At 41.3% G+C, this 20156-nt stretch overlaps 1 protein-coding gene across 2 annotated transcripts in view; it reads left to right on the top strand.

The window, feature by feature from the left end:
* Nucleotides 1-20156, top strand: part of dtx1 (deltex 1, E3 ubiquitin ligase) — a 39168-nt gene that overhangs the window by 14208 nt on the left and 4804 nt on the right. Inside the window, exons 3-9 of one of the 2 annotated variants that reach the window (XM_058070513.2) lie at nucleotides 5424-6156; nucleotides 12654-12715; nucleotides 12880-13011; nucleotides 16645-16706; nucleotides 16809-16967; nucleotides 18577-18738; nucleotides 19839-19928. In XM_058070513.2, coding sequence (XP_057926496.2) covers nucleotides 5424-6156; nucleotides 12654-12715; nucleotides 12880-13011; nucleotides 16645-16706; nucleotides 16809-16967; nucleotides 18577-18738; nucleotides 19839-19928 — 1400 coding nt within the window. Of the gene's footprint in view, nucleotides 1-5423; nucleotides 6157-12653; nucleotides 12716-12849; nucleotides 13012-16644; nucleotides 16707-16808; nucleotides 16968-18576; nucleotides 18739-19838; nucleotides 19929-20156 lie in introns of both variants that reach the window. The other variant, XM_058070511.2, reaches the window with a different exon arrangement.

Raw genomic sequence — 20156 nt, 5'->3', positions numbered from 1 at the left:
AGTTCTTACTAATCTGCATGGAGGAGTATATCGCTTTTTTAAAACAGTCTCTTCAAAGCAATAGTAATTTATTGACGGTCCCTAGTATTTGCGGGAGAACTACGCAGGTACAGCGCTACCACTGTTACTACAGAGCTGTATAAACAACTACCAAAGTGAAATGAATATCCAACATGAAACTAACTTCACCACGGTAAACAAGTAGGGTGAATGGATTATCACGTAACGCAGGGTCTGGTCAGCTTCCTGGCTAAAGCTAGCATCGACGTCAGGTAAAGTACACAGCATTATAGCTCTCCTCTCAGTCCGTGTGGAAGTGGTACATTTTTGGGTTGTTACTTTGTCCTTCACTACTCTATTTAAAACACTTTAAGTTCAGAAAAAAACAGTTGTGCTAACCACATACCATATTGCTTCCAAGGCAAAACTCATGATAACTTCAATGAAATGTTAGTTGCGTGTTACTGGCCTTTAATTGTTGTATCAAGACTTGCAATACTGTACCCCTCACACTGAGCACAGCTCACATTGAGCTGGATGCTGCATAGTCTCCTCCCGGATGAAAGAGAAAATGCTGCCCCACGCTTTAGTAGGCTTAATGCAACCTCTGAGAAATTGGAGGGGTTGAGGATATATTATAAAGCTTATGATTGTGGCACGTCTCAGCTGCCTTCTCTCTCACGGCAACAGGGACGGGAAGTGAATTAACTAGGTGATACCGACCTAACTCACTGTCAGACTTTTGTCCTCTGTCCAAGAGCGGAGCATTGTGTGTGACCAGGATGAGGTCCAGTGAGTGGAAAATGTGAGGAAGGACTCAGCAAGGCAGTGGTGGTGCACAGCCAAGAGAGACTGTGTGGAATGGGAACGTTAAGGAGTCAGCTGCTGGCACCCGAGCTAAGGGAAAGGCAGAGTGGAAACATTCACACGTATACTATCTATGATCCTCCCCACTGTATAGCCCCAGGCACAACTTCATTACAACACACTCAAATGTCATGTTTTATGTGGCGGCAACTTTAATGCACTCTCAATTTCCATGAGGTGTGTTTACATCACACAGCAAACATTATCAGAAATGATTTTTGACTTATTGTGAGAAGTGATACAAATCCACTGAGTCTCAGGTTGGAACAATTTGATATTGCCATGTTTTGTATTGTTGAGCCTTCACGGGCTGGCTCCTCCCCCACTCAGTGACTTTATTAAAAACATGTCCTCACTATCCCGGGCTACAAGAGCTATAAGGGAAAAAATACTTTTGGTCAAAATGTCCTCTCATTATTTAACGAAGGCATTAAGTTTTGGAACACTCTTAAGTGTTAAGATATAAGCTTAAGGTATTCCTCTAGTTTTGCTTCCTTCAAACATCAGCTAAAGAAGTGGCTTACATCCAAGCAGGTGTGTGATCATGATAATGTTCAGGTGTAGAGTATTGCCTATGTATTTGTCAATGTATTTTTATTTTATTCTGGATTATGCATTTCGCAGGCCCAATCTCATATATTGTCTAATTTTGTGACACCTTTACTGTTCTGTCAAACTGCATAGCTAAACAATATCTGATAAATAACAATTAATTTGACGCTGACAGCTACTGAGTTCTAGCCTAACCAGGAAATCTCATCATGATATGGTCATTAACCTTTGGTCACATTTAACACAAAAAAAGACTACACATTTCAATATATACTCTATACACAAAATCAATAAACCAATCATTGTGGTGGCTCCACCCTCCCCTGAAACTAAATTTGTCTTCTCATTAAGTTCTCTTAGATGATTGCATGCTGCAAATTTTGTGGGATTAGATTTAAAGCTTGGGTTATGCTTGACACGTGTGCCTTGCGGTCATGAGTATCAGACAGAGACAACTTTTGCAGCATGTATAGTCAGTATGTCATGTCTCTGCATCATGATACACAAGCTCTTGCTCGTTCGCCATGTTTCTCTGTGGGGGACCGTCCATGTAGTTCGAAAAATTCCTAGGTGTGCGGTGCTGTGCTAATTTGGGCTGTGCTGATGCCACACAGAGATTCATGGTTGCAAATGTGATGTAATTTGGCCACACAGAGCGATACGGATGTGTCAAGCGTAAACCAAGCTTGAGGATTTGCTGCAGAGCGCAAAGGAGAGCCCATTAAAGCATGTATAGTGGTGTTTACACTAGCATGCATTTTGCCTCCGTGGCAATGCATGTAATTTATTTATGGCACGCCTGAAAAGCATGAAGACGAGTTTGCACATAGATGACACACTTGGCACACAATGATATGCATTGGTGTGAAATTACTGTGCTCCCACACGACTTATTTACACCTTGTCAAGTACTGTTTACGTCTAGTACACGACAATCGTACACATAACGCACATTTCTCCCGCATTGGTGTGCATTGTCACCACCACTTTCCGCATCCGTAAAGCAGTCGTATCGCGCATGATGCCACTCAAAACATCAACCCTAGCTTCATTAATTCCTCGGAGAAGAAGCTTTCGTAGCAGAAAAGAAATGTACGTCTATATTATCATATTATCTCACAGCTGCAGAAAGAGAATGCACAGAAGGCAAGAAGGAGACGGTAAACTAGAAAAAGGAGGCAGAGAATGTGGAAGAGAGAATTGCTGACAAGAAGAAATGGCTTTGGGTATTATGATCACTTATTAATAGAAATCCAGATCCAAGAGGCTACAGAATTTTACTTATAAATTTCTCCCAACTTGCCCCAAACGGTGGTGGAAAAATTAACCCATTCATGTGAACGGGGCACACTTTGATACACACGGCCCGCATTGTTTGGGCATATGTTGCAATGCATTCATAACTAGTTCACAGAAATTATGTATACCAGTAATTTTTATTTAAATTGTCTTGTTTGAGACCAATTTACAAAATGCACACACGTGTGAACAAGGATTTTGGTGCGGAAGTACTGAAATCCTGACCTGGGACTGGATGAACTAGAGCCAAGCTGGAAGAAGGAACCAATATCACACCATATTGTCTTCCATTGGTCACTTCCTGTAATTGCCAGCTGACCCTATATATTTATGCGTATACTGTAGCTCACATATAAACTGTACAGCATCTGCTTTCACTTTTTGCTGCAGGTTTAATTTTTCTTGTCCAGCCATCCAGGAGTCATTCGGTCACTTCCAGAAGAAAACAAAGCTGTTATTCAGGATGGAATCACACAAAAAAGCAACAAACAAGCTGAAGATGTCCTCCACTTGAGCTATGGAAGGGCAACAAAGAGATGCCTGGAACCTTCTAGCTCTGAGTGACAGAGAGGTTGGAGTCCCTGTTGAGGACCAGGCAAGGCAATACATCACACAGTTAGCTCCAGCTGGACAGCGATCACATTGGCGTGCAAGGACAACTGGAGGACATTGAGGGCAGCAGGAAAGAAGGTTGCTAAAATCACACAGACACAGTGAGGAAGTGAAGACTTTTTTCTCAATGTCCTCTTCCTGAAAGGGCACAGAGGGTTGGTGAGAACATCAACAACTGAGGACCTTGTGGCCGAGCAACAGTAAATTACAGCAGATTGCATCAGGCTACCGGTTGTTGGCTTTTGGCACCACTGCATGGAATTCCAGTTTTTACAGATACTGTATGTCATTTAGCCACGCCAAAATTGACCAACTCATTCAAACTGTATAACAAATGTAGGACAATGACAGGAGGGAGCGAGTAAGGTGTGTTATGAGTGAATGTTTGTTTCACTGAAGCTCTAAATGAAATTAGTCATCCAGATGAGTTCTTGAGGCAGAGACTGAAGGTCACATTAGAGTTTATGCTGATGACTTTATTCTCTGTTGGCCCATACCTGGTTTGTTGAAAGGAATATTTTTCTGTACCATTTATGCTCATTGCTCCCTTGCATATACTCCCATCTCACTATTAGCACTCTGGTGCAGGAGAGAAACAATTTACCCGTGTAGGAAGAGATTGGTGTCTGGATACACTCGCTGACATGTCCAATTGGAGATTTTCCAAGTGACTACAATAGGTGCAAGGTTTCCGCTAGGATATTTTGAAGCTGTGGCGGTGAGCTGCATGAGGGAGCAGACTGCGGTTGCTTTTTTTATTTTTATTTTATTATGACAAATAGCACTTTTCATGACTTAACATGAACCAAGAACATTGGAAAACTGTTAATTTAATGACAAAATTGCTGAGTGCACTTGTTATATCACTGCCAACATTTTCATTGTACTTTATTTACAAATCACGTCGCCACTCCGCCCATTTGTCATTAAATACAGACTGAATGAATATAAAAATACTAAAAGGCGAAGAAAATATGTAATGTATGGATGTTGAGGGACTGTCTTGGCTGACAGGTCTCTTTAACATTGCGTGGAAGTCGGGAGCAGTACCTCTGGATTGGCAGACCAGGGGGGGTGAAGATGTGTTCCAACTATAGGAGGCTCTCACTCATCAGACCCCCTGGGAAAGTCTATTCCAGGGTGCTGGAGAGAAGGGGACAACCCTTGGCTACATGAGGTGCAACATGGTTTTCATCACGGTTGCGGAACACTGGACCATGTGGTAGTTGTAGCCCAACTGGTCTACATGTGCTTTGTAGATTTGGAAAAGATATTCCATTTATAGTTCTAATTTTATTCAAATACAAATACTTTCCCACCTCAACAAATTCAAATACGGGCTGCTTTGCACACCCGTACTAATTATTAATGATTAGTATTTCACATTCACAGGTTCAAAGTTAATCAAAATAGTATGAAATAATAGTTAAACAAACACTCCTGATATAATATCCATAATAACAGTTGTCAATAATATTCAGCTACTGTATACATTTGTCTATAATAGGATATGTATCCATTCATACAATATGTTACTTTACATTGTTTTCAAGCTTATTTTTCCATGGCGGTGCGCTACGATCAATTACATGTAGCAGAAACCCTGAAGTGTCTATATAGAGAATAAGTAATATAGAGACAGAGAAAGCAGAGGATTATGGGTATGATGTAATTTTTTCCTGAATATTTGATGGCTCCACTATCTCCCCAGAGATTTTTCTGTGTAACCTGGTCTGTGATGACCTCTGTGAAATAACTCTTGAACCACTGAATTGATGTGACAGTCAATACCATATGCCTGAACATTTATCACAATGTAATCTTAATCAGCTGCTCACATTGCTGTTTCAGCACTTACTAATGTCTTCATTGGATTAACCCCAGTCTGGATTGAGGTTAGAATGGGAAGGTCAGTAGTAATAACTGGTTTACCAATACTAGGTACCGGTCTCATACTGGCCATATTTAATGGATCAGATGGAAGGCTTGAATGTCGGTCTTTCTTAACTATTTTTTTGCTGCTAATTGCAGTTTGTATGTTAAAATGTAAGAGTATCAAAATGTCCCATTTCTATTTTTTCTTGTATTTTCAGGAACCATGAGACCTGTGCAGAGGAACTTCTATGAACCGTCCTCTGCCCCTGGGAAAGGCGTGGTTTGGGAGTGGGAGAATGACAATAGCTCGTGGACGCCATACGACATGGAGATCTGTGTGACCATCCAGAACGCCTACGAGAAACAGCACCCCTGGTTGGATCTGACCTCTCTGGGTTTCTGCTACCTCATCGACTTTAACAGCATGTCTCAAACAAACAAGCAGAGCCAGCGCAAACGGCGCCTGCGGAGGCGCATGGATCTTGCTTACCCGCTCATCATGGGTTCAATCCCCAAGTCGCAGTCTTGGCCTGTGGGAGCCAGCTCTGGCCAGCCCTGCTCCTGCCAGCAATGCATCCTGGTAAACAGCACGAGAGCTGCATCGAATGCAATCCTCGCCTCTCAGAGACGGAAGCTCTACGGCGGGGCGGTGGGCAGTACGGGTGCGACTGGAACCCTGACGGCAGTGCGGCAGAGTAACACCTTTGCTGGAACCTCCCTCTGGTCTCCAAACTCCTCTGGGACCAATAATATCAGTGCAGGAGGTGGGCAAGCCAAAGGTGAACAAGTGCAGGTACTGCTATCCCCAGCCAACTTCCCATGTTCCCCTGTGATGTCATCCCATGGCCATGGCCATGCCAACACCCTCGCCATCAACGGGCAGAACAACCTGAACCGACCGGGCACCCAGCGCATCTCTATGGCCACTCCCAGAGGAACCATCCCACCAGGGTAACTTTTTTATGATACTATTATGTTTCTCTACAGTCTTTGGGGTGATATCCAACTATTCTCGTGAAAATGCTGGTCAGTGGTTATCCAGAAAGATGGGAATCCCGTGTGTTTATTGGGCATGGTTGCTGCTTTATAATGAACTCGGGGTTTCCTCTAGTATTTTGAAGCCGTGGTGGTGGGCTGCATGAGGTGGAGGACTGCCAACATTAGGGTTGTTTTCACAGGCTTGCAGAAATGTGTGAATTAACTTTTAACTTTTGTTTCTTTCTGCCTTTTTTACCTCTCCTGTCAAATGCCAACCAGGCAGACAAGAGATTCCAGTGCATGTTTTTCAAAAGTCAGTATCTACTGCAGCTTTTTTGGTGCTGTTTCCTCATGGGATGTGCAAGTGGGTGATGCCATTTGTGGACTTTCTGGTTTCATTTGCCGTTTGTCTGTTTTGTGTGATCAGTGGTTCTGGCATAAACTGTGGAGACCTCTTAGCCATGGAGGACCAGCTCCACCGGGGCACATGAATAATAGATCAAGGAAAAATTAGAGTGTTTTGACGATTTCAGTGGAAGGAAGCATGGTGATAAAATGTGTTTCTAGATGAAGTGCATACATGCATTAGGGATGTGCCGATCGATTTCCATGAAAAAGCATGTGATCAGCATAGCTCCATAAATGTCTTTCAATAGCGATCACCTCTGGCTCGTACGATTGCAGCATGCAGCCTGTTGATATCATCCCCCACCCGCTTTCCTTCACACTGCGCAGGTGTGCCAACCCCTCCCACCCCCCAAAAATGCACCTTCCATATGTGAGAGTGGTATAAATTTTTCACCCTGCAAAATGTGCCACAAAAAAAGATCACATTAAATTTTTTTTATTTTATTTTATACAGCATTTGAAGAACATTTAACAGAAGTAGAAAGCAAATAACTTGAAAAATAATTCATCGGACTAGATGAGACCATTCTCACTTCCAATTGTCTGTTATTGGATGGATTTTTATTGGATTAGGGACCTACAGGTTACAAACAATATTGTTGGTTGTAATAAAAATAAATTCAGCAATACTTTGGTTGCTATTTTTAATTCTTTAAAGAGCTATTTTCATAACCATATTATATTCCGGCTTCACGGTGGATATTCCAGGCCACATAGCTAGGAGACAATGGTTCGATTCCCCACTCGGGCATCTCTGTGTGGAGTTTGCATTTTCTCCACATCTGTGCGTGGCTTTTTCCGAGCATTTCTAACATGCACTTAAACTTATGTGTCACTGTTGGCCAGTGACTGGTTTAATCCATAATTGTATGTGTGCATACAGATGAATTTATCATGGGATATTGCTTCTTGAAGAATTCAGTGAAGGCTCAGGTGTAGGGAGCCTTTTCACCTTGTAACACTTGGGACAGAGAGCTTGAGAGAAAAGGCTGAGATTAGGTGTGCATCAGTTCTCAGTCGAGTGGCTTGACATACAGGATGCATGAGGTTTACGTAGCCTCAGCAGCACACTCGCACGTGTGCACAAACACAATCTGAAACACCTTCGCACTCTCTCACTTGTGGGAGGCATGTGAATTTCAGGAACCTACACTGAATGCAAGACATCTGATGTCTTTTTCTTCTGTTCCTTTGCCCACATCCAAATATAGAAACAGATATTTGGCATCCTGCTATTTGTTTACATGTAGCTTTGCACGTATCCATGTTGTATCAAAGAATGCTGTGATCATTAATTATTTTATGTGTGTGTGCGTGTGTATATAAATATATGTATACTGTATTTTCCCCACCATAAGGCGTAGTTTCAAATACGGGGTCTATTTCTGTACTTAACACATACATAAGGCACACCGTATTATAAGGTGTATGCTTAAAACATATGGTTGAAGCTCCGAAGAACAAGAGTCTGAGGTGTAGTGTTGTATGCAGGAGCTCGCTTTATTTTCTTGTTCAACATGAACTCACACGTCTAACTTCAGCGAAAGTAGAACCCAAAAAACGCAAGAAAATGGTTCCTCCTACCACCCGATCTGTTTAATTTTAATATTTCTGTAGTGAATTACTGTATGTACAAAATCTCCTAGCACTACACGGTCTACAAAAAAAAGGCAAAGGAAGCAAAACAGTGAGTTTCTGCTATTTAAAAAAACACTATTTTTTTATGAATCTTCTCCCACAAATCCATCAAAGTCCTCATCTTCTGTATCGGAATTGAACAGCTGGGAAATGTGGTCATCAAACATGACTTTCATGCCCAGGATGTAAACTGCAACCTTGTTAAAAGTATAATAGTTCATATCATCCTAGAAAACCACTGGCTCTGAGCCACTTGTTTGGTGGGTTAAGTTGCTCCATATTTTACATGAACAAATATTAGACATAACACCATATGTTGGCTTGTGTCAACAAATTAGTTTATCATAGTAGTGGGCTTACAAAACCCAGTATCTCACCACCTGCCTCTGTTTAGAGGCGTATGTAAATTAAATATTTGGCTAAAGAAGTCGAATTTTGAAAATATTTACCGTATGTGAACCTTAGGTTTTCAATAAATAAATAAATAAATACACACCAGATTTAATGCCCTCTTAGAGACTTGTCCTATTCCTATTTTAAATTCCTATTTCAATGTGTAAGTTTATTATGAGAGTACCAGATAGAAAGTTTCAAGTTTTTTTAATTGTGTTGCATCATTTACAAGGTCTTCTTAATGTACATGTAACCAGCCTTTCTTTTGTTGTGTTCTGGCGGTATTTATAAGAACAAGTCTCGAAGATCTTTCACAGGGTTTATTCTGCATGGAACAACAACGTATATATGTGAGCTGTGCGCCCCTTTATGAGTTCCCGCCAACCTCATTATCTGAAACTTTGATATCATTTAACACGAGAATACAACATTCTAACTACATTTATAGGTCAGAAAAGTGGAAAAAGCATAATAGTTCCCCTTTAACATTATATCATTGGATGTAAGATTATACAATTCAGCAGAAAAATTCATGCTCTCCGCAAAATCCCTTTTAGCCAAATTTGTACTTTTGAGGTTGGATGTAAAACAGACTCGTCTCATCTGGGACAAAGTGTGGAAAGCCTTGTTGTTACTTGTGCATTACAAAGTTTTGTACTTGTAATCCCCTACTGAACAGTGGGAGGTTGTTTTTTCTCAGGCTATTCTCATCAATATGCAATTGATTAACCAGTGAAGTTCTCCCCATCTACGCTCTCTGTACCCGAGCACAAGAAGCCCTTGCCTTACAAGGTGTACGTACCATAGTCACTGTGTTTATTGCCACAGTCCTCGGAGAACAATGGAGTTTCCCTACGGAAAAGATGGATGTTCCGAGTCCGCACAGACAGAAGAGGAAGAGCAACCCTCCAGTCGTGACCTGGCAGGCCAGTAATTAATGAGCTGTTATGCACTAGAACTGCAGGCTTGGGTTTATCGCCTATTTATACAAGGTCAGAGATTAGAGCATTTGATGAGACCACCAGAGGGATTTGCTTTTTAATTTTTATGAACCGCACATATAAAAATGGTTACATGCTCGGGCAAACATGCAGAGGGTTGCAAAGGAGATGTACAGATTAGATTGAAGAGATGAAAGAGGGAAAGCTGAGGTAGTGGGGTTCAGCCCAATTGACTGAATGGGTCTGGGTCAGAAGTAGGGGTGCAAGGTATATGTAGTGTAAGATTAATGTGTTTTGGTGTCATGAGCAAGTTAAGGCATTAATAATTTAAGTTCTACTACTTTTAATTTACTGTTTTTTTTTAATTCTCTTTTAATGAAGAATTTAAAGTTTGCAACGTTTTTCTTAATGTATGCACATTCAGTATGGGTGGAGTATGAGGAAGTGACATCATAAATCTCAGCGCCCAAGGCCAGCCAGGCTCACTTCCTGCTGAGCTGTACATCTAAAGCAAAAAGATAAGTGCCAGTGTGCAGTTTTACAAAATGATGATCTGCAGTGTAGAGCTGCAAGAGACAGCTCGTCTTGACTTAGTAAGAATAAACAGCATAGTTACATGTTTGCTTGCTGGTTTCAGTCTAGCATAACGATCATGGTTGGCTGCTGTATGGAATGTTTTGCTGGCTTGGGAATTACACAGAATGTAACTGTTTTATCACATTGCATATTTATGATGTAGTATTCTCTGAGGCTCATTGTGACCTTTGTTTCAAGTGGATTGCAATGAAGATGAAAAGCAACCCTAATTAAAGTTATAAGCTCTCTGCACTGTAGGCTCCTTGTGCATAGTGTGCACAATGAGCTTTTTCCCTCTACTGATTATTTGTTAATTATTTGTTTGATCACTGTATTCTCTGTGAACACATAAAATTATACAGGTGGGGTTTTTGGTCTAATTTAGGCTTAAAGGGATAGTTCACATTTTTTGACTAGTAAGTTGTATGACACCCTCATATCTTTATGAACCGGAATACATGGGAGTTACCGGGAGTTTGGTGCTAGTGCCATGGAGTTCTGTGACAATAACAAGGTGCTAATTTTTAAAGTGATTAACAAGAACGGTGGAGCTACTCATTACCGAGTCCTGAATTTTTTATTCTGCTTAGGAGAGTTTTTTTGTAATTTTTTGTGCGATGGTCAGCTGATTTATATATCAGTTTAATTGTTGTTTACAATAATTACTTTTTCAAAGTGCTTTTTGTCACACTCATTCTTGCTTTTGCATTTTGTAGCTCTACTAAAAACCTCATTAAGGTCCACGTGCAAAATGCATGTGCAATTTTTCAACTGGTCTTAAGATTTTGATCAGGTCACTACATCTGGCCTGTACGCACACATAAAGTGATAGATAAAAGTGGCACTTTATATTTCTATTATCGTTGTTTTACTGTATACTTTACTTAGACTCCATCAGGTGACTCTGTCTGACTTTTTAGAGCTAGGGAAAAAAAAAAGTTCTGTACGGTCTTGGTCTTTGGTCCACTGCTGTGGCACAGTATCAACAGGAAGCAGCAGCCTCAGCGGTGCTCTTTGCTTTTATTTATTTTTATTAATTTTTTTTACCATCAGCTTTCTGAAGACCTTCTGCTGGCACAGCAACAGAGGCGCACACTAACATCAAAATGGTCAGTTGATGCGGATTTATGAACCCCTCATGGTCCAAGAGCAGAGAGATTTAAAAGTTTGTGCTGGTGTGGGGTGGGTGAAGTGAGCCGCACCAACTTTTACATGTGGATGCTTCCATCAATCAATTTGCAGTTGCTTCTTTCATACGTCTTAGAAACAGAAAACTACACTTTTTTATTTTACCCATCATTCACAATGCTTATGAGACATGGTGTGAAATTGTTTGTTTGCTGATTTATTTTTTGCATGTTTGTCACACTTGAAGGGGACCCATTATGCTTATTTTTCGTCCCTTTGTATTGTACACAGTAACCCGCACAAAAATTTTGATTTTGCAGAATTTGCAGCTATTCCAGCTGTATTTCCTTTGATTTGTGCTTCCTGCCAAAAAGTCTAATTTATTTACGTTAAATTATTCCACCCATGAGCCTCCTCCAGACATGCCCACTCTGCTGTGATTGGTCACATGCCCAAAGGGCTTCCTGAATATGAACCATATAAGGAAGGTCCGCCCCTCTGTGACATCACGAAAAGGCAGTTGTACCAAGCTGTTTGAAACCGAGCATTTAGAATCATCCCAAACTTCAAACCTGCGCAAACCTCATTATCTAAAACTTTGGCATCCTTTAACAGGAGGATACAACATTTACTACTTTTAAACTACATTTATAGGTCAGAAAAGTGGGAAAAGAATAATAGATCCCATTTAAATGTTTCAGATCAAAACAAATGAACATAAAATGCTGCGTCATATGCAAAGGAAAGAACAAACACCTATCAGTATCGCTGAGTTTTTGACTCCAGCGTGACAAAGTCTTTCTTTGTATGAGCTGCATTACCTATCTATAATCTCCTGAAAATGATATGATGACATAATGGCATATGTATTGACAATGGGGTGTCTGGACCCAATATTGATATCAGGACAACAAAACAAAAAGATGATTAGATTATATCGGCCTGCATCTGAAATCTCTGATACCGGTACTCCAATACAAGCAGTCTATTCCAGACTCTGCCCCAGCACGTCTATCCAGCAGCAACTGTATAGCGCCCACGCCATCAAAACAGGCCGCCACAAATGCATGAATTTATGGGAAACACAGAGTGTTTCTTATGTACCTGAGCATTAATAACTACTGTTCTTTAACTTGCGCACTATGCTGGAAGAAGACTTGTATATTTAATGATACTCATGGTGCAAAAAAAAAAAGTGAGCAGGGACTATAGGATACTGTGTTTTGCACATCTTCAGAAAAATACACACTTTTGATGTTTTTGCTTTGTGTTTTAGTAAAGAAAAGACTATGGAGTACAGTTATGTAGATTGTCTTGTCATTACCCGGCTCTGTTCATCATGTTGTGTCCATGAGCATTTATTTGGATGCTTTCTTTCTCTTGGAGGATTCCTGCTCTCCCAGTGAAGAACCTGACTGGATCTGGACCAGTACACCCAGCTCTAGCAGGTTAGATGGCAGTCAACTAAAATATGATTTTTTTTTTGGTAAATGAGCAACTGCGAAGCCACTCACAAACATTGTTCACTTCCTCCGTGTGTGTATTTGTGTTTGTTTGTGTGTGTGTTGTACATATGCATCAGGTATGACCGGTATCCTGATGTGCGCTGTAGGTCTGCCTGTTTGCCTGACTCGAGCACCAAAGCCCATTCTGCACCCACCACCTATCAGCAAGAGCGATATGAAGCCTGTGCCGGGGATCAACGGTATGCGACGCAAGACAAAGAAAAAGCACCTGAGGAAAGGTAAGATGGAGGCAAGCGCACTTGGAGAGTTGAAGGTTGGGGCAAATCAGTATGATTAATGGGTATAAGTCCTGCTGTAACAAGTTTATAATGGTTACATGACACGCAAGCTGAACATGGCAGACAACTAACTTTTCTTGACATCAGCTGGCCTGAGAGCAGCAGGGCTGTGGGACTGAATGAAAACGGGTCGATGGAAGCCATGGAAACTGTGGTCCTCCCAAGGGAATCTTTGTCCTAATTGATCAGTGAGGCTTCATCCCTATCCCACGCTGCACTCACCCTCTTAGTCAGCTCTTTGGACTTCACTATTCTATCCTTTAGAATACTCGTACTGCACTTGTTTTTACCACCATCCCAATTTTGACAGGATTGGAATTTTCATTCATGGACCAATGAAGAATCCATAAGATTTTTTGTTGTTCATGTTAACTTTTCGGCGGCACGGTGGGCGAGTGGTTAGCGCGCAGACCTCACAGCTAGGAGACCAGGGTTCAATTCCACCCTCGGCCATCTCTGTGTGGAGTTTGCATGTTCTTCCCGTGCATACGTGGGTTTTCTCCGGGTACTCCGGTTTCCTCCCACATTCCAAAAACATGCTAGGTTAATTGGCCACTCCAAATTGTCCATAGGTATGAATGTGAGTGTGAATGGTTGTTTGTCTATATGTGCCCTGTGATTGGCTGGCGACCAGTCCAGGTTGTACCCCGCCTCTCGCCCGAAGACAGCTGGGATAGGCTCCAGCACCCCCGCGACCCTCGTGAGGAAAAAGCGGTAGAAAATGAATGAATGAATGAATGTTAACTTTTGTTTGCAAGGTTTACGCAATTTCCATAAAATCTAAATATTGTATCACTGTGCCTCAATCTGCAGTGGAGGTTGGGTCTTTTAACGGGACAACGTTACTCAATCTCCACATCTCACCGGCGGCGATTTCATGCCACTGCACAAATGTGAAGTTTCATCTTTGAGCCCTTCTTTGGCAGATGCCACCTTATGGTATTGGGCTGCAGTCGGCATCAATAAGAGCCTTCATTTAGATCAAAGATCAGCTTATCTTCACAGACACCCTCATTTTTGTCGATAACCCTCAACGTCCTTTTAAGAAATTTTAAATCTTTCTTACTGCTTCTACTTAACCCCAGCATCAGTGGTGCATTACAAGAGGGATTATTTCTGCAGTTCAACAATCCTGCCACCTTCAAAGACAGAAAGCAGTTTTGCCTTTGCCATTGGGAGGTCATGACAGTGTGAATGCCTGACAGAAAATGATATGAAGGCCAGATTTTAGCGCATTTTGAGGCCATTTGTAACTGCCTCGCAGTCAGTGTATGCTGTCAGTTTTAAGTTCCTCCCTATTTTCATTTTTGGTCCCTACCGAGGTGTATGCGAGTTCATAAGGCGGAACTAATTTTGTGTGGAATTGTTATTTCCACGTGTGCATGTTTAATTGTTACACCAATAGAAATTAAGATCAGTTGCCATTAGAGCTCAAAGGCGAATAGGTACTAAAGGATTGAAGATCTTCTCTAATTCCCTCCTAAGGCATGTGTGCAGCCATTAGGGTACAGTATATGTGTTTTGTATTGTTTTCCTTTTCAGTCGCTTAGTGTCTTAGTTTAGTTATTAGCCTTATTAGTCTTAGTTATTGTATATTTCTATTATATGACCTGTAATTTATTGTATTTGTATCTTTTGTACCCTTTTCATTCTCATGTTGGTTTTGTAATAAATCCATCAGTAAAAGACAAGAACTAGTAGCTGTCGCACACCCGAGGGAGTTACACCATGACATTACACTTTTGATCATCAAGTTTAGCATCAAGTATAATCTGATGCTGAATTTACAGTCTGGTTACAACCCAGCAGTCCAAAATCCAAATACTGAAGATTTTGTTCAGGAATGCATTGTCTCCCATATCTAAGCTACATCACCACAGCATCTGTACCCGTGTCTTTAGAAACAAAACATCAGATAATCAGAGATTTATTGAGTGTGCATCTCAAGGAGACAGGCGCGGTGGTGCAGTGTTTATCTCTTTATTCCAAGAACCAGTGATGTCAGATAACCGGGAGCAACAGTATATTTATGTGCGCTCGTCTTGTAAAGTTGTGCTTTTTTGCTTGTTTGTGACACTCGCTCTCATTCCTTTGTTCACATCTTGTTGCTCCCTATCCCTCTGTTTGCCAGCTGAACTGAATAAAGAAACACCCTAGGGGGGAAATAGCCTCTCTGTAAGCGCATCAGGGGTCTAAGCAGTGGGTGTACACTTAGCCATGCTCCACTGGTTACACACACACACACACACACACACACACAGGGATTATCAGAGAATTCGTGCTAGATAGTTATGCACTAGTTGAAATGTGACTTCTTTCTTTGTACGGTGGACCTTCGGGTTTTTATGCTACCAAGGCTGTGCATGATGTGACGCTAGAATTCCACATAAGTATATATCAAAACATCGTCATATATAAGATGAACTTCTTTCATGAGACATCAGCTTAGCAAGCATCTGTCTTCCTATAGCTTATTTCTATGATATTTTAATTTGTCTAAAATGCCACCACAGACGGGGACTATTGTTGGCACAGATTAGCAATAGGCGAAAGCAGTGCACACAGTATAGGGACTTTATTTGGTCTTAAAGGAAAACTGAACCTTTTGGGGGGAATTTTGCCCATCATCCACAGTCCGTATGTGAGACATGAACACACGTTTCTCTTTTCTGTGCAATCTAAAGATATAGAAACTAGGAGTGCTCCGATAGATCGGTATCGGCTGATATCAGTGAAAAAGGACAGTATTGACATCAGCCGATACTTGCTTTAAAATGCTGATTAGCTTTGCCCCCACTGCAGCTTTCAGAACAAGTATGTCTGCCGTGTGTGGGACTTCCAGTCTTTGTTGGTATTTGAGATTGATACATTTGCACCCAAAATGTTACAAAAATTTCTCATCGGGGTGGCGCTTTGAAAAGCTTTAGATTGGTGCGGAATTTGGGGCCGAACACTTGGCAGAGGTATGGTGAGTTTGAGGCTCGCGATGTGATCATCTGTCAGGCAGTGGCTAAAACCCTGGTCCCAAGCCGCTGTACTTGCAAGTGTGGGCAAAATTTGGGGATGAGCCTCGGATTTGGGAGCATGCAGACACACTTTTAGTGGAGGAGGAACTTTTGTTATGTGCAGGGCTGCATCGGACTCTGTATGATGTGTGACGAGTGATTGTTGAAACGGGCGTTGTGCACACTGATAGCGTGGAATAGGTGCAGATTCTGCAAAATCTAAAACGATTTTGTGTGGAGCTGCTCTATAGGAGACCACAACTCAATGATAATAATTGAAAAATTAGCATAATAAGTCCCCTTTAATGTGTTCCCCTTTAAAGTGTGAATTTATGTGTGAGTTCAGACTTATGCTAACATTTGTCTTAAGATGTTGTAGGAACAGAACCCGTTCATAACCAGGACCATCTTTAATCACATGCACACTGCAATATGTACTTACTGTAAATGTGCTGTACAAAGAGGATACTGCTGAAGTTGTTGTCCTTTAAAGATGATGCCATCTGGTGAGTCAGCTTTCCTTTCCTCATATTAGGTGTGTTAATTTATTTATCTTTTGTGTGACTAGGGAAGACCCCAGAGGATGTGGTCCGAAGATACACTGAGAAAGTTAAAGTGGTGCCAGACGAGGTAAGACAAACACACACACTCATTATGCGGGTGTGAAAATGTGAAAAAAAAAAAATCCACAGTTATGGAGCATGGCTAAAGTGTTGGGTTTGGCTGGTGTAGGACTGTACCATCTGCATGGAAAGGCTGGTAACGGCGTCAGGCTATGAAGGCGTCCTGCAGCACAAAGGCATCAAGCCAGAGCTGGTGGGCAAACTTGGCAAGTGCAGCCATATGTACCATCTGCTGTGCCTGGTGGCCATGTACAACAATGGCAATAAGGTGGGTAAAAGCTTGCGAGCCAGCCGTTATGATGTCACTCTCTCGGCCCGAGTTACAAACTCACGGTCTTTCGGCTTGACTGAGCTACATGGTACTGGCAGATCATCCGACACCACAATTGTTCTTCACATATGGGGATCACTTATCACTGGTCACTGGTATCCACCTCAATAATCCATTGCTATGAATTATGATTATTATTATTATATTGCATGAAGTATTAACATCAACCTTTTTTACACAAAAGCAGTTCAAGTTCAAACACATTAATTTGAAAAATCATCACTGACATTTAATTACTATTAAAACAAGATTTAAGGATGCAAATGTGCAAAATGTGTTATATTCAGTAATCCCTCATTAATCACAGTTACACATAAATGGTTCTAGTACTGTGATAAGGGAATTTCCGTGAAGTAGGATTCCTTAATTATGAATGGAATATTTTTGTGGATTGAGCATAGAAAACTTGTATGCAACCATAAATAACCGTAAATACCAGGGATGAGCCGGATACTCGTTTTAAACACGTATTTGTTACGGATAATGCATTTTTTGCAGATTACAAGTACAGTAGTCAATTATCCCTATCCGTCAAGGAAATCCTCGTTGTGTTTGTATACTGTTCTTACTGTTACTGTTGTTAGGAATAAAGTTTATTTTATAAAAATAACTCATTAGATAATGTATTGAAATGTATTCAATTTTGGCTCTCTGTGATTGACCAGTCACAGACAGCAGCCAGCAGGTGTGTCTGTATTGTGTTTGCAGTCCAAAGCCGTCATACTTGCAACGTGCAAACGTGCAAAATTTGGAGCTTTTCAGTGCAGCCTCAGTGCAGATTTGGGAGCGTTGTAACTCCGCTCCGAATTCCTGTGTATAGCACATTACAAAGACATGAAGTGTTTCTTTCATCATACAAACTGCGTAATGCTCGCAAGAGGCTTGCTACCAAAGCGCACCTCAACTCGGTGTCTGTGTGTGCACCTTGTAAACCATGGATATCCAAAGTGCAGCCTGCGGGCCATTTGTGGACCATATTTTCTATGGGCTTGTGAATGGCACATTGTAGAAAAAGTAACAAAGATAAAAAGTTGTAGAGGAGTTAATGCTAAAAACTATGAAGTCTGACAGATCACTTCCACACATACACAGTACACATGTATTTGACTGCTAAAAATAAATATACCAACTTCCAATTTCAGACTTAAAATAATGTAAATACTGCACATTTTAAAGTAACCACGCCCACTTCCGGCCCATACCACACCCATTTTTAAAGAAAATTACACCCACTTCCGGTCTATGCCGTGCCCATTTTGAGTACAGCTATGGATACAGATATTTTAGATGGGTGAATAGATACTGTACAGATACAGATAGTAGTGTACTTTCTCATCCTAGTAAATACAGTTTTTAACATAATCCACATTGGTGCAAAATGACCACGCTCCCGCACGACTTACACTTTGTCAAGTACTGTGTTCGTCTCATGTACTGTGTTCAATACTGCCGAAGATGCACCCTGTTCGTCCCGCATGGGTATGCATTGTCACCACCACTTCCCGCCATATTGTCGCTCATAAGTGCATGAATTTTACCCAAGCAGGATGGCAGTCTTCAGTGCCCAACATGCAAGACCATCTATGGGGAGAAAACAGGCACTCAGCCTCCTGGGAAGATGGAGTACCACATCATCCCCCACTGCCTGCCCGGCTACCCAGACTCCAAGACCATTCGCATCGTCTATGACATTCCTGCCGGTGTCCAGGTAGGAATGATCAAGACTTCACTAATCTCTCTCGCTTTTTGTGCCGTTATCCGCTGGCTTTCTTTTTCAAAGTATAAGCCTTAGTGCTTCTGCCTTATCTGCTTAAGTTTGATGATTCCTGCAGCAAGGTGAGCCATGTAATGGTAATGGTTTTATTTCAGTTGAACATGCATCAGATTACAATTGAGTGCATCCCATAATCAGTTCACAGTTCACAGTAAGTCGTTTGTCTCACAATACCGTTTATTAACCTAAATTGAAACCATTTTCAGAGCCATTGAAGGATAAAATAGTCAATCCGCAGCTGATTTTACTATTTCATCTCATTTTGTGATGTTGGAGATTTCTATGCTGAAGGATGGACAGAACAAAATAGTACTTTGTGTAGAAGGCTGCTGCCTATTTCATCCTGACTCCCCGGTGGAGTTAAAAAAAAAATCATCAAATGACCTTTTTTTTTTATCCAGGAGAGCAGGCTCATCTCCCAAAGGCGACGGCACTCCTCACTTGTCACGTTAGGACAGCACTGTCCCATGCAGCCACATGCTACATGGAAGCTTTTAGCTCTGACAAGGGTGTCCAAAGTGCGATCCGTGGGTTATTTTTTTTTTGTCCATTTTGTCCATTTTTTTATGGCATACCACCACCAAAGACAGTAGCTGATTCCAGATTACGCAATACCCCAATGCATACTTTCAAATGAGACTCGTATAATATAAGCAATATTGTTGCAAATTTTTGCACCAATTTTTTGGTGTGATGAAGCTGATACATGTTTGCAGTTCTAAAAAGTTGGAAATGTTACTATTTAAAAAATGTCAATCATTTGCAATTTTTGAGAGTTGCTGGGGTCACGGCATCATTTCAATGACATGCAATCCAATTGGCTTTAATCTCCAAAATATTACATAAACATACGGTGTGTGTTTGTATGTGGGCATATCTAATGTTTGCACGGGGAGAACATGCAAACTCCACACAGAGATGGCCGAGGGTGGAATTGAACCCTGGTGTTCTAGCTGTGCGCGCTAACCACTCGATCGCTGTGCAGCCTGGACATTTCCATTGTAATTTAAATCCATGACTATTTATCTTTTCAGACCATTGAGCACCCCAACCCTGGGAAAAAGTTCAGTGCCAGAGGTTTCCCTCGACAGTGTTACCTGCCAGACAACGAGAAGGGCAGGAAGGTAAGAACCTCGGCCAAAAGACTGTCCAGATATTTCCATCTTGCTGGTGGTACATTGTCCTTTAATCAAAGGAGCCCATAGTTGATACATATTCTATTTAGCACAAATATAAATGTTCTGTCTAAAATACTTAAATCTATCTTAAAGGGTTCTATACTACATTTGCAACTTGTCATGTTTATGTAATGTATGTTTGTCCTACTACAATTAATAACAAGCACTGAATGT

The sequence above is a fragment of the Doryrhamphus excisus genome, linkage group LG3, assembly GCF_037039965.1.
Source record: "Doryrhamphus excisus strain RoL-2023G ecotype Guam linkage group LG3, RoL_Dexc_Guam_v1.1, whole genome shotgun sequence".
NCBI classification, from domain to species: Eukaryota; Metazoa; Chordata; class Actinopteri; order Syngnathiformes; family Syngnathidae; genus Doryrhamphus; species Doryrhamphus excisus.
The sequence above is the reverse complement of the archived record's forward strand: the minus strand, read 5'-3'. Positions and strand labels throughout refer to the sequence as shown.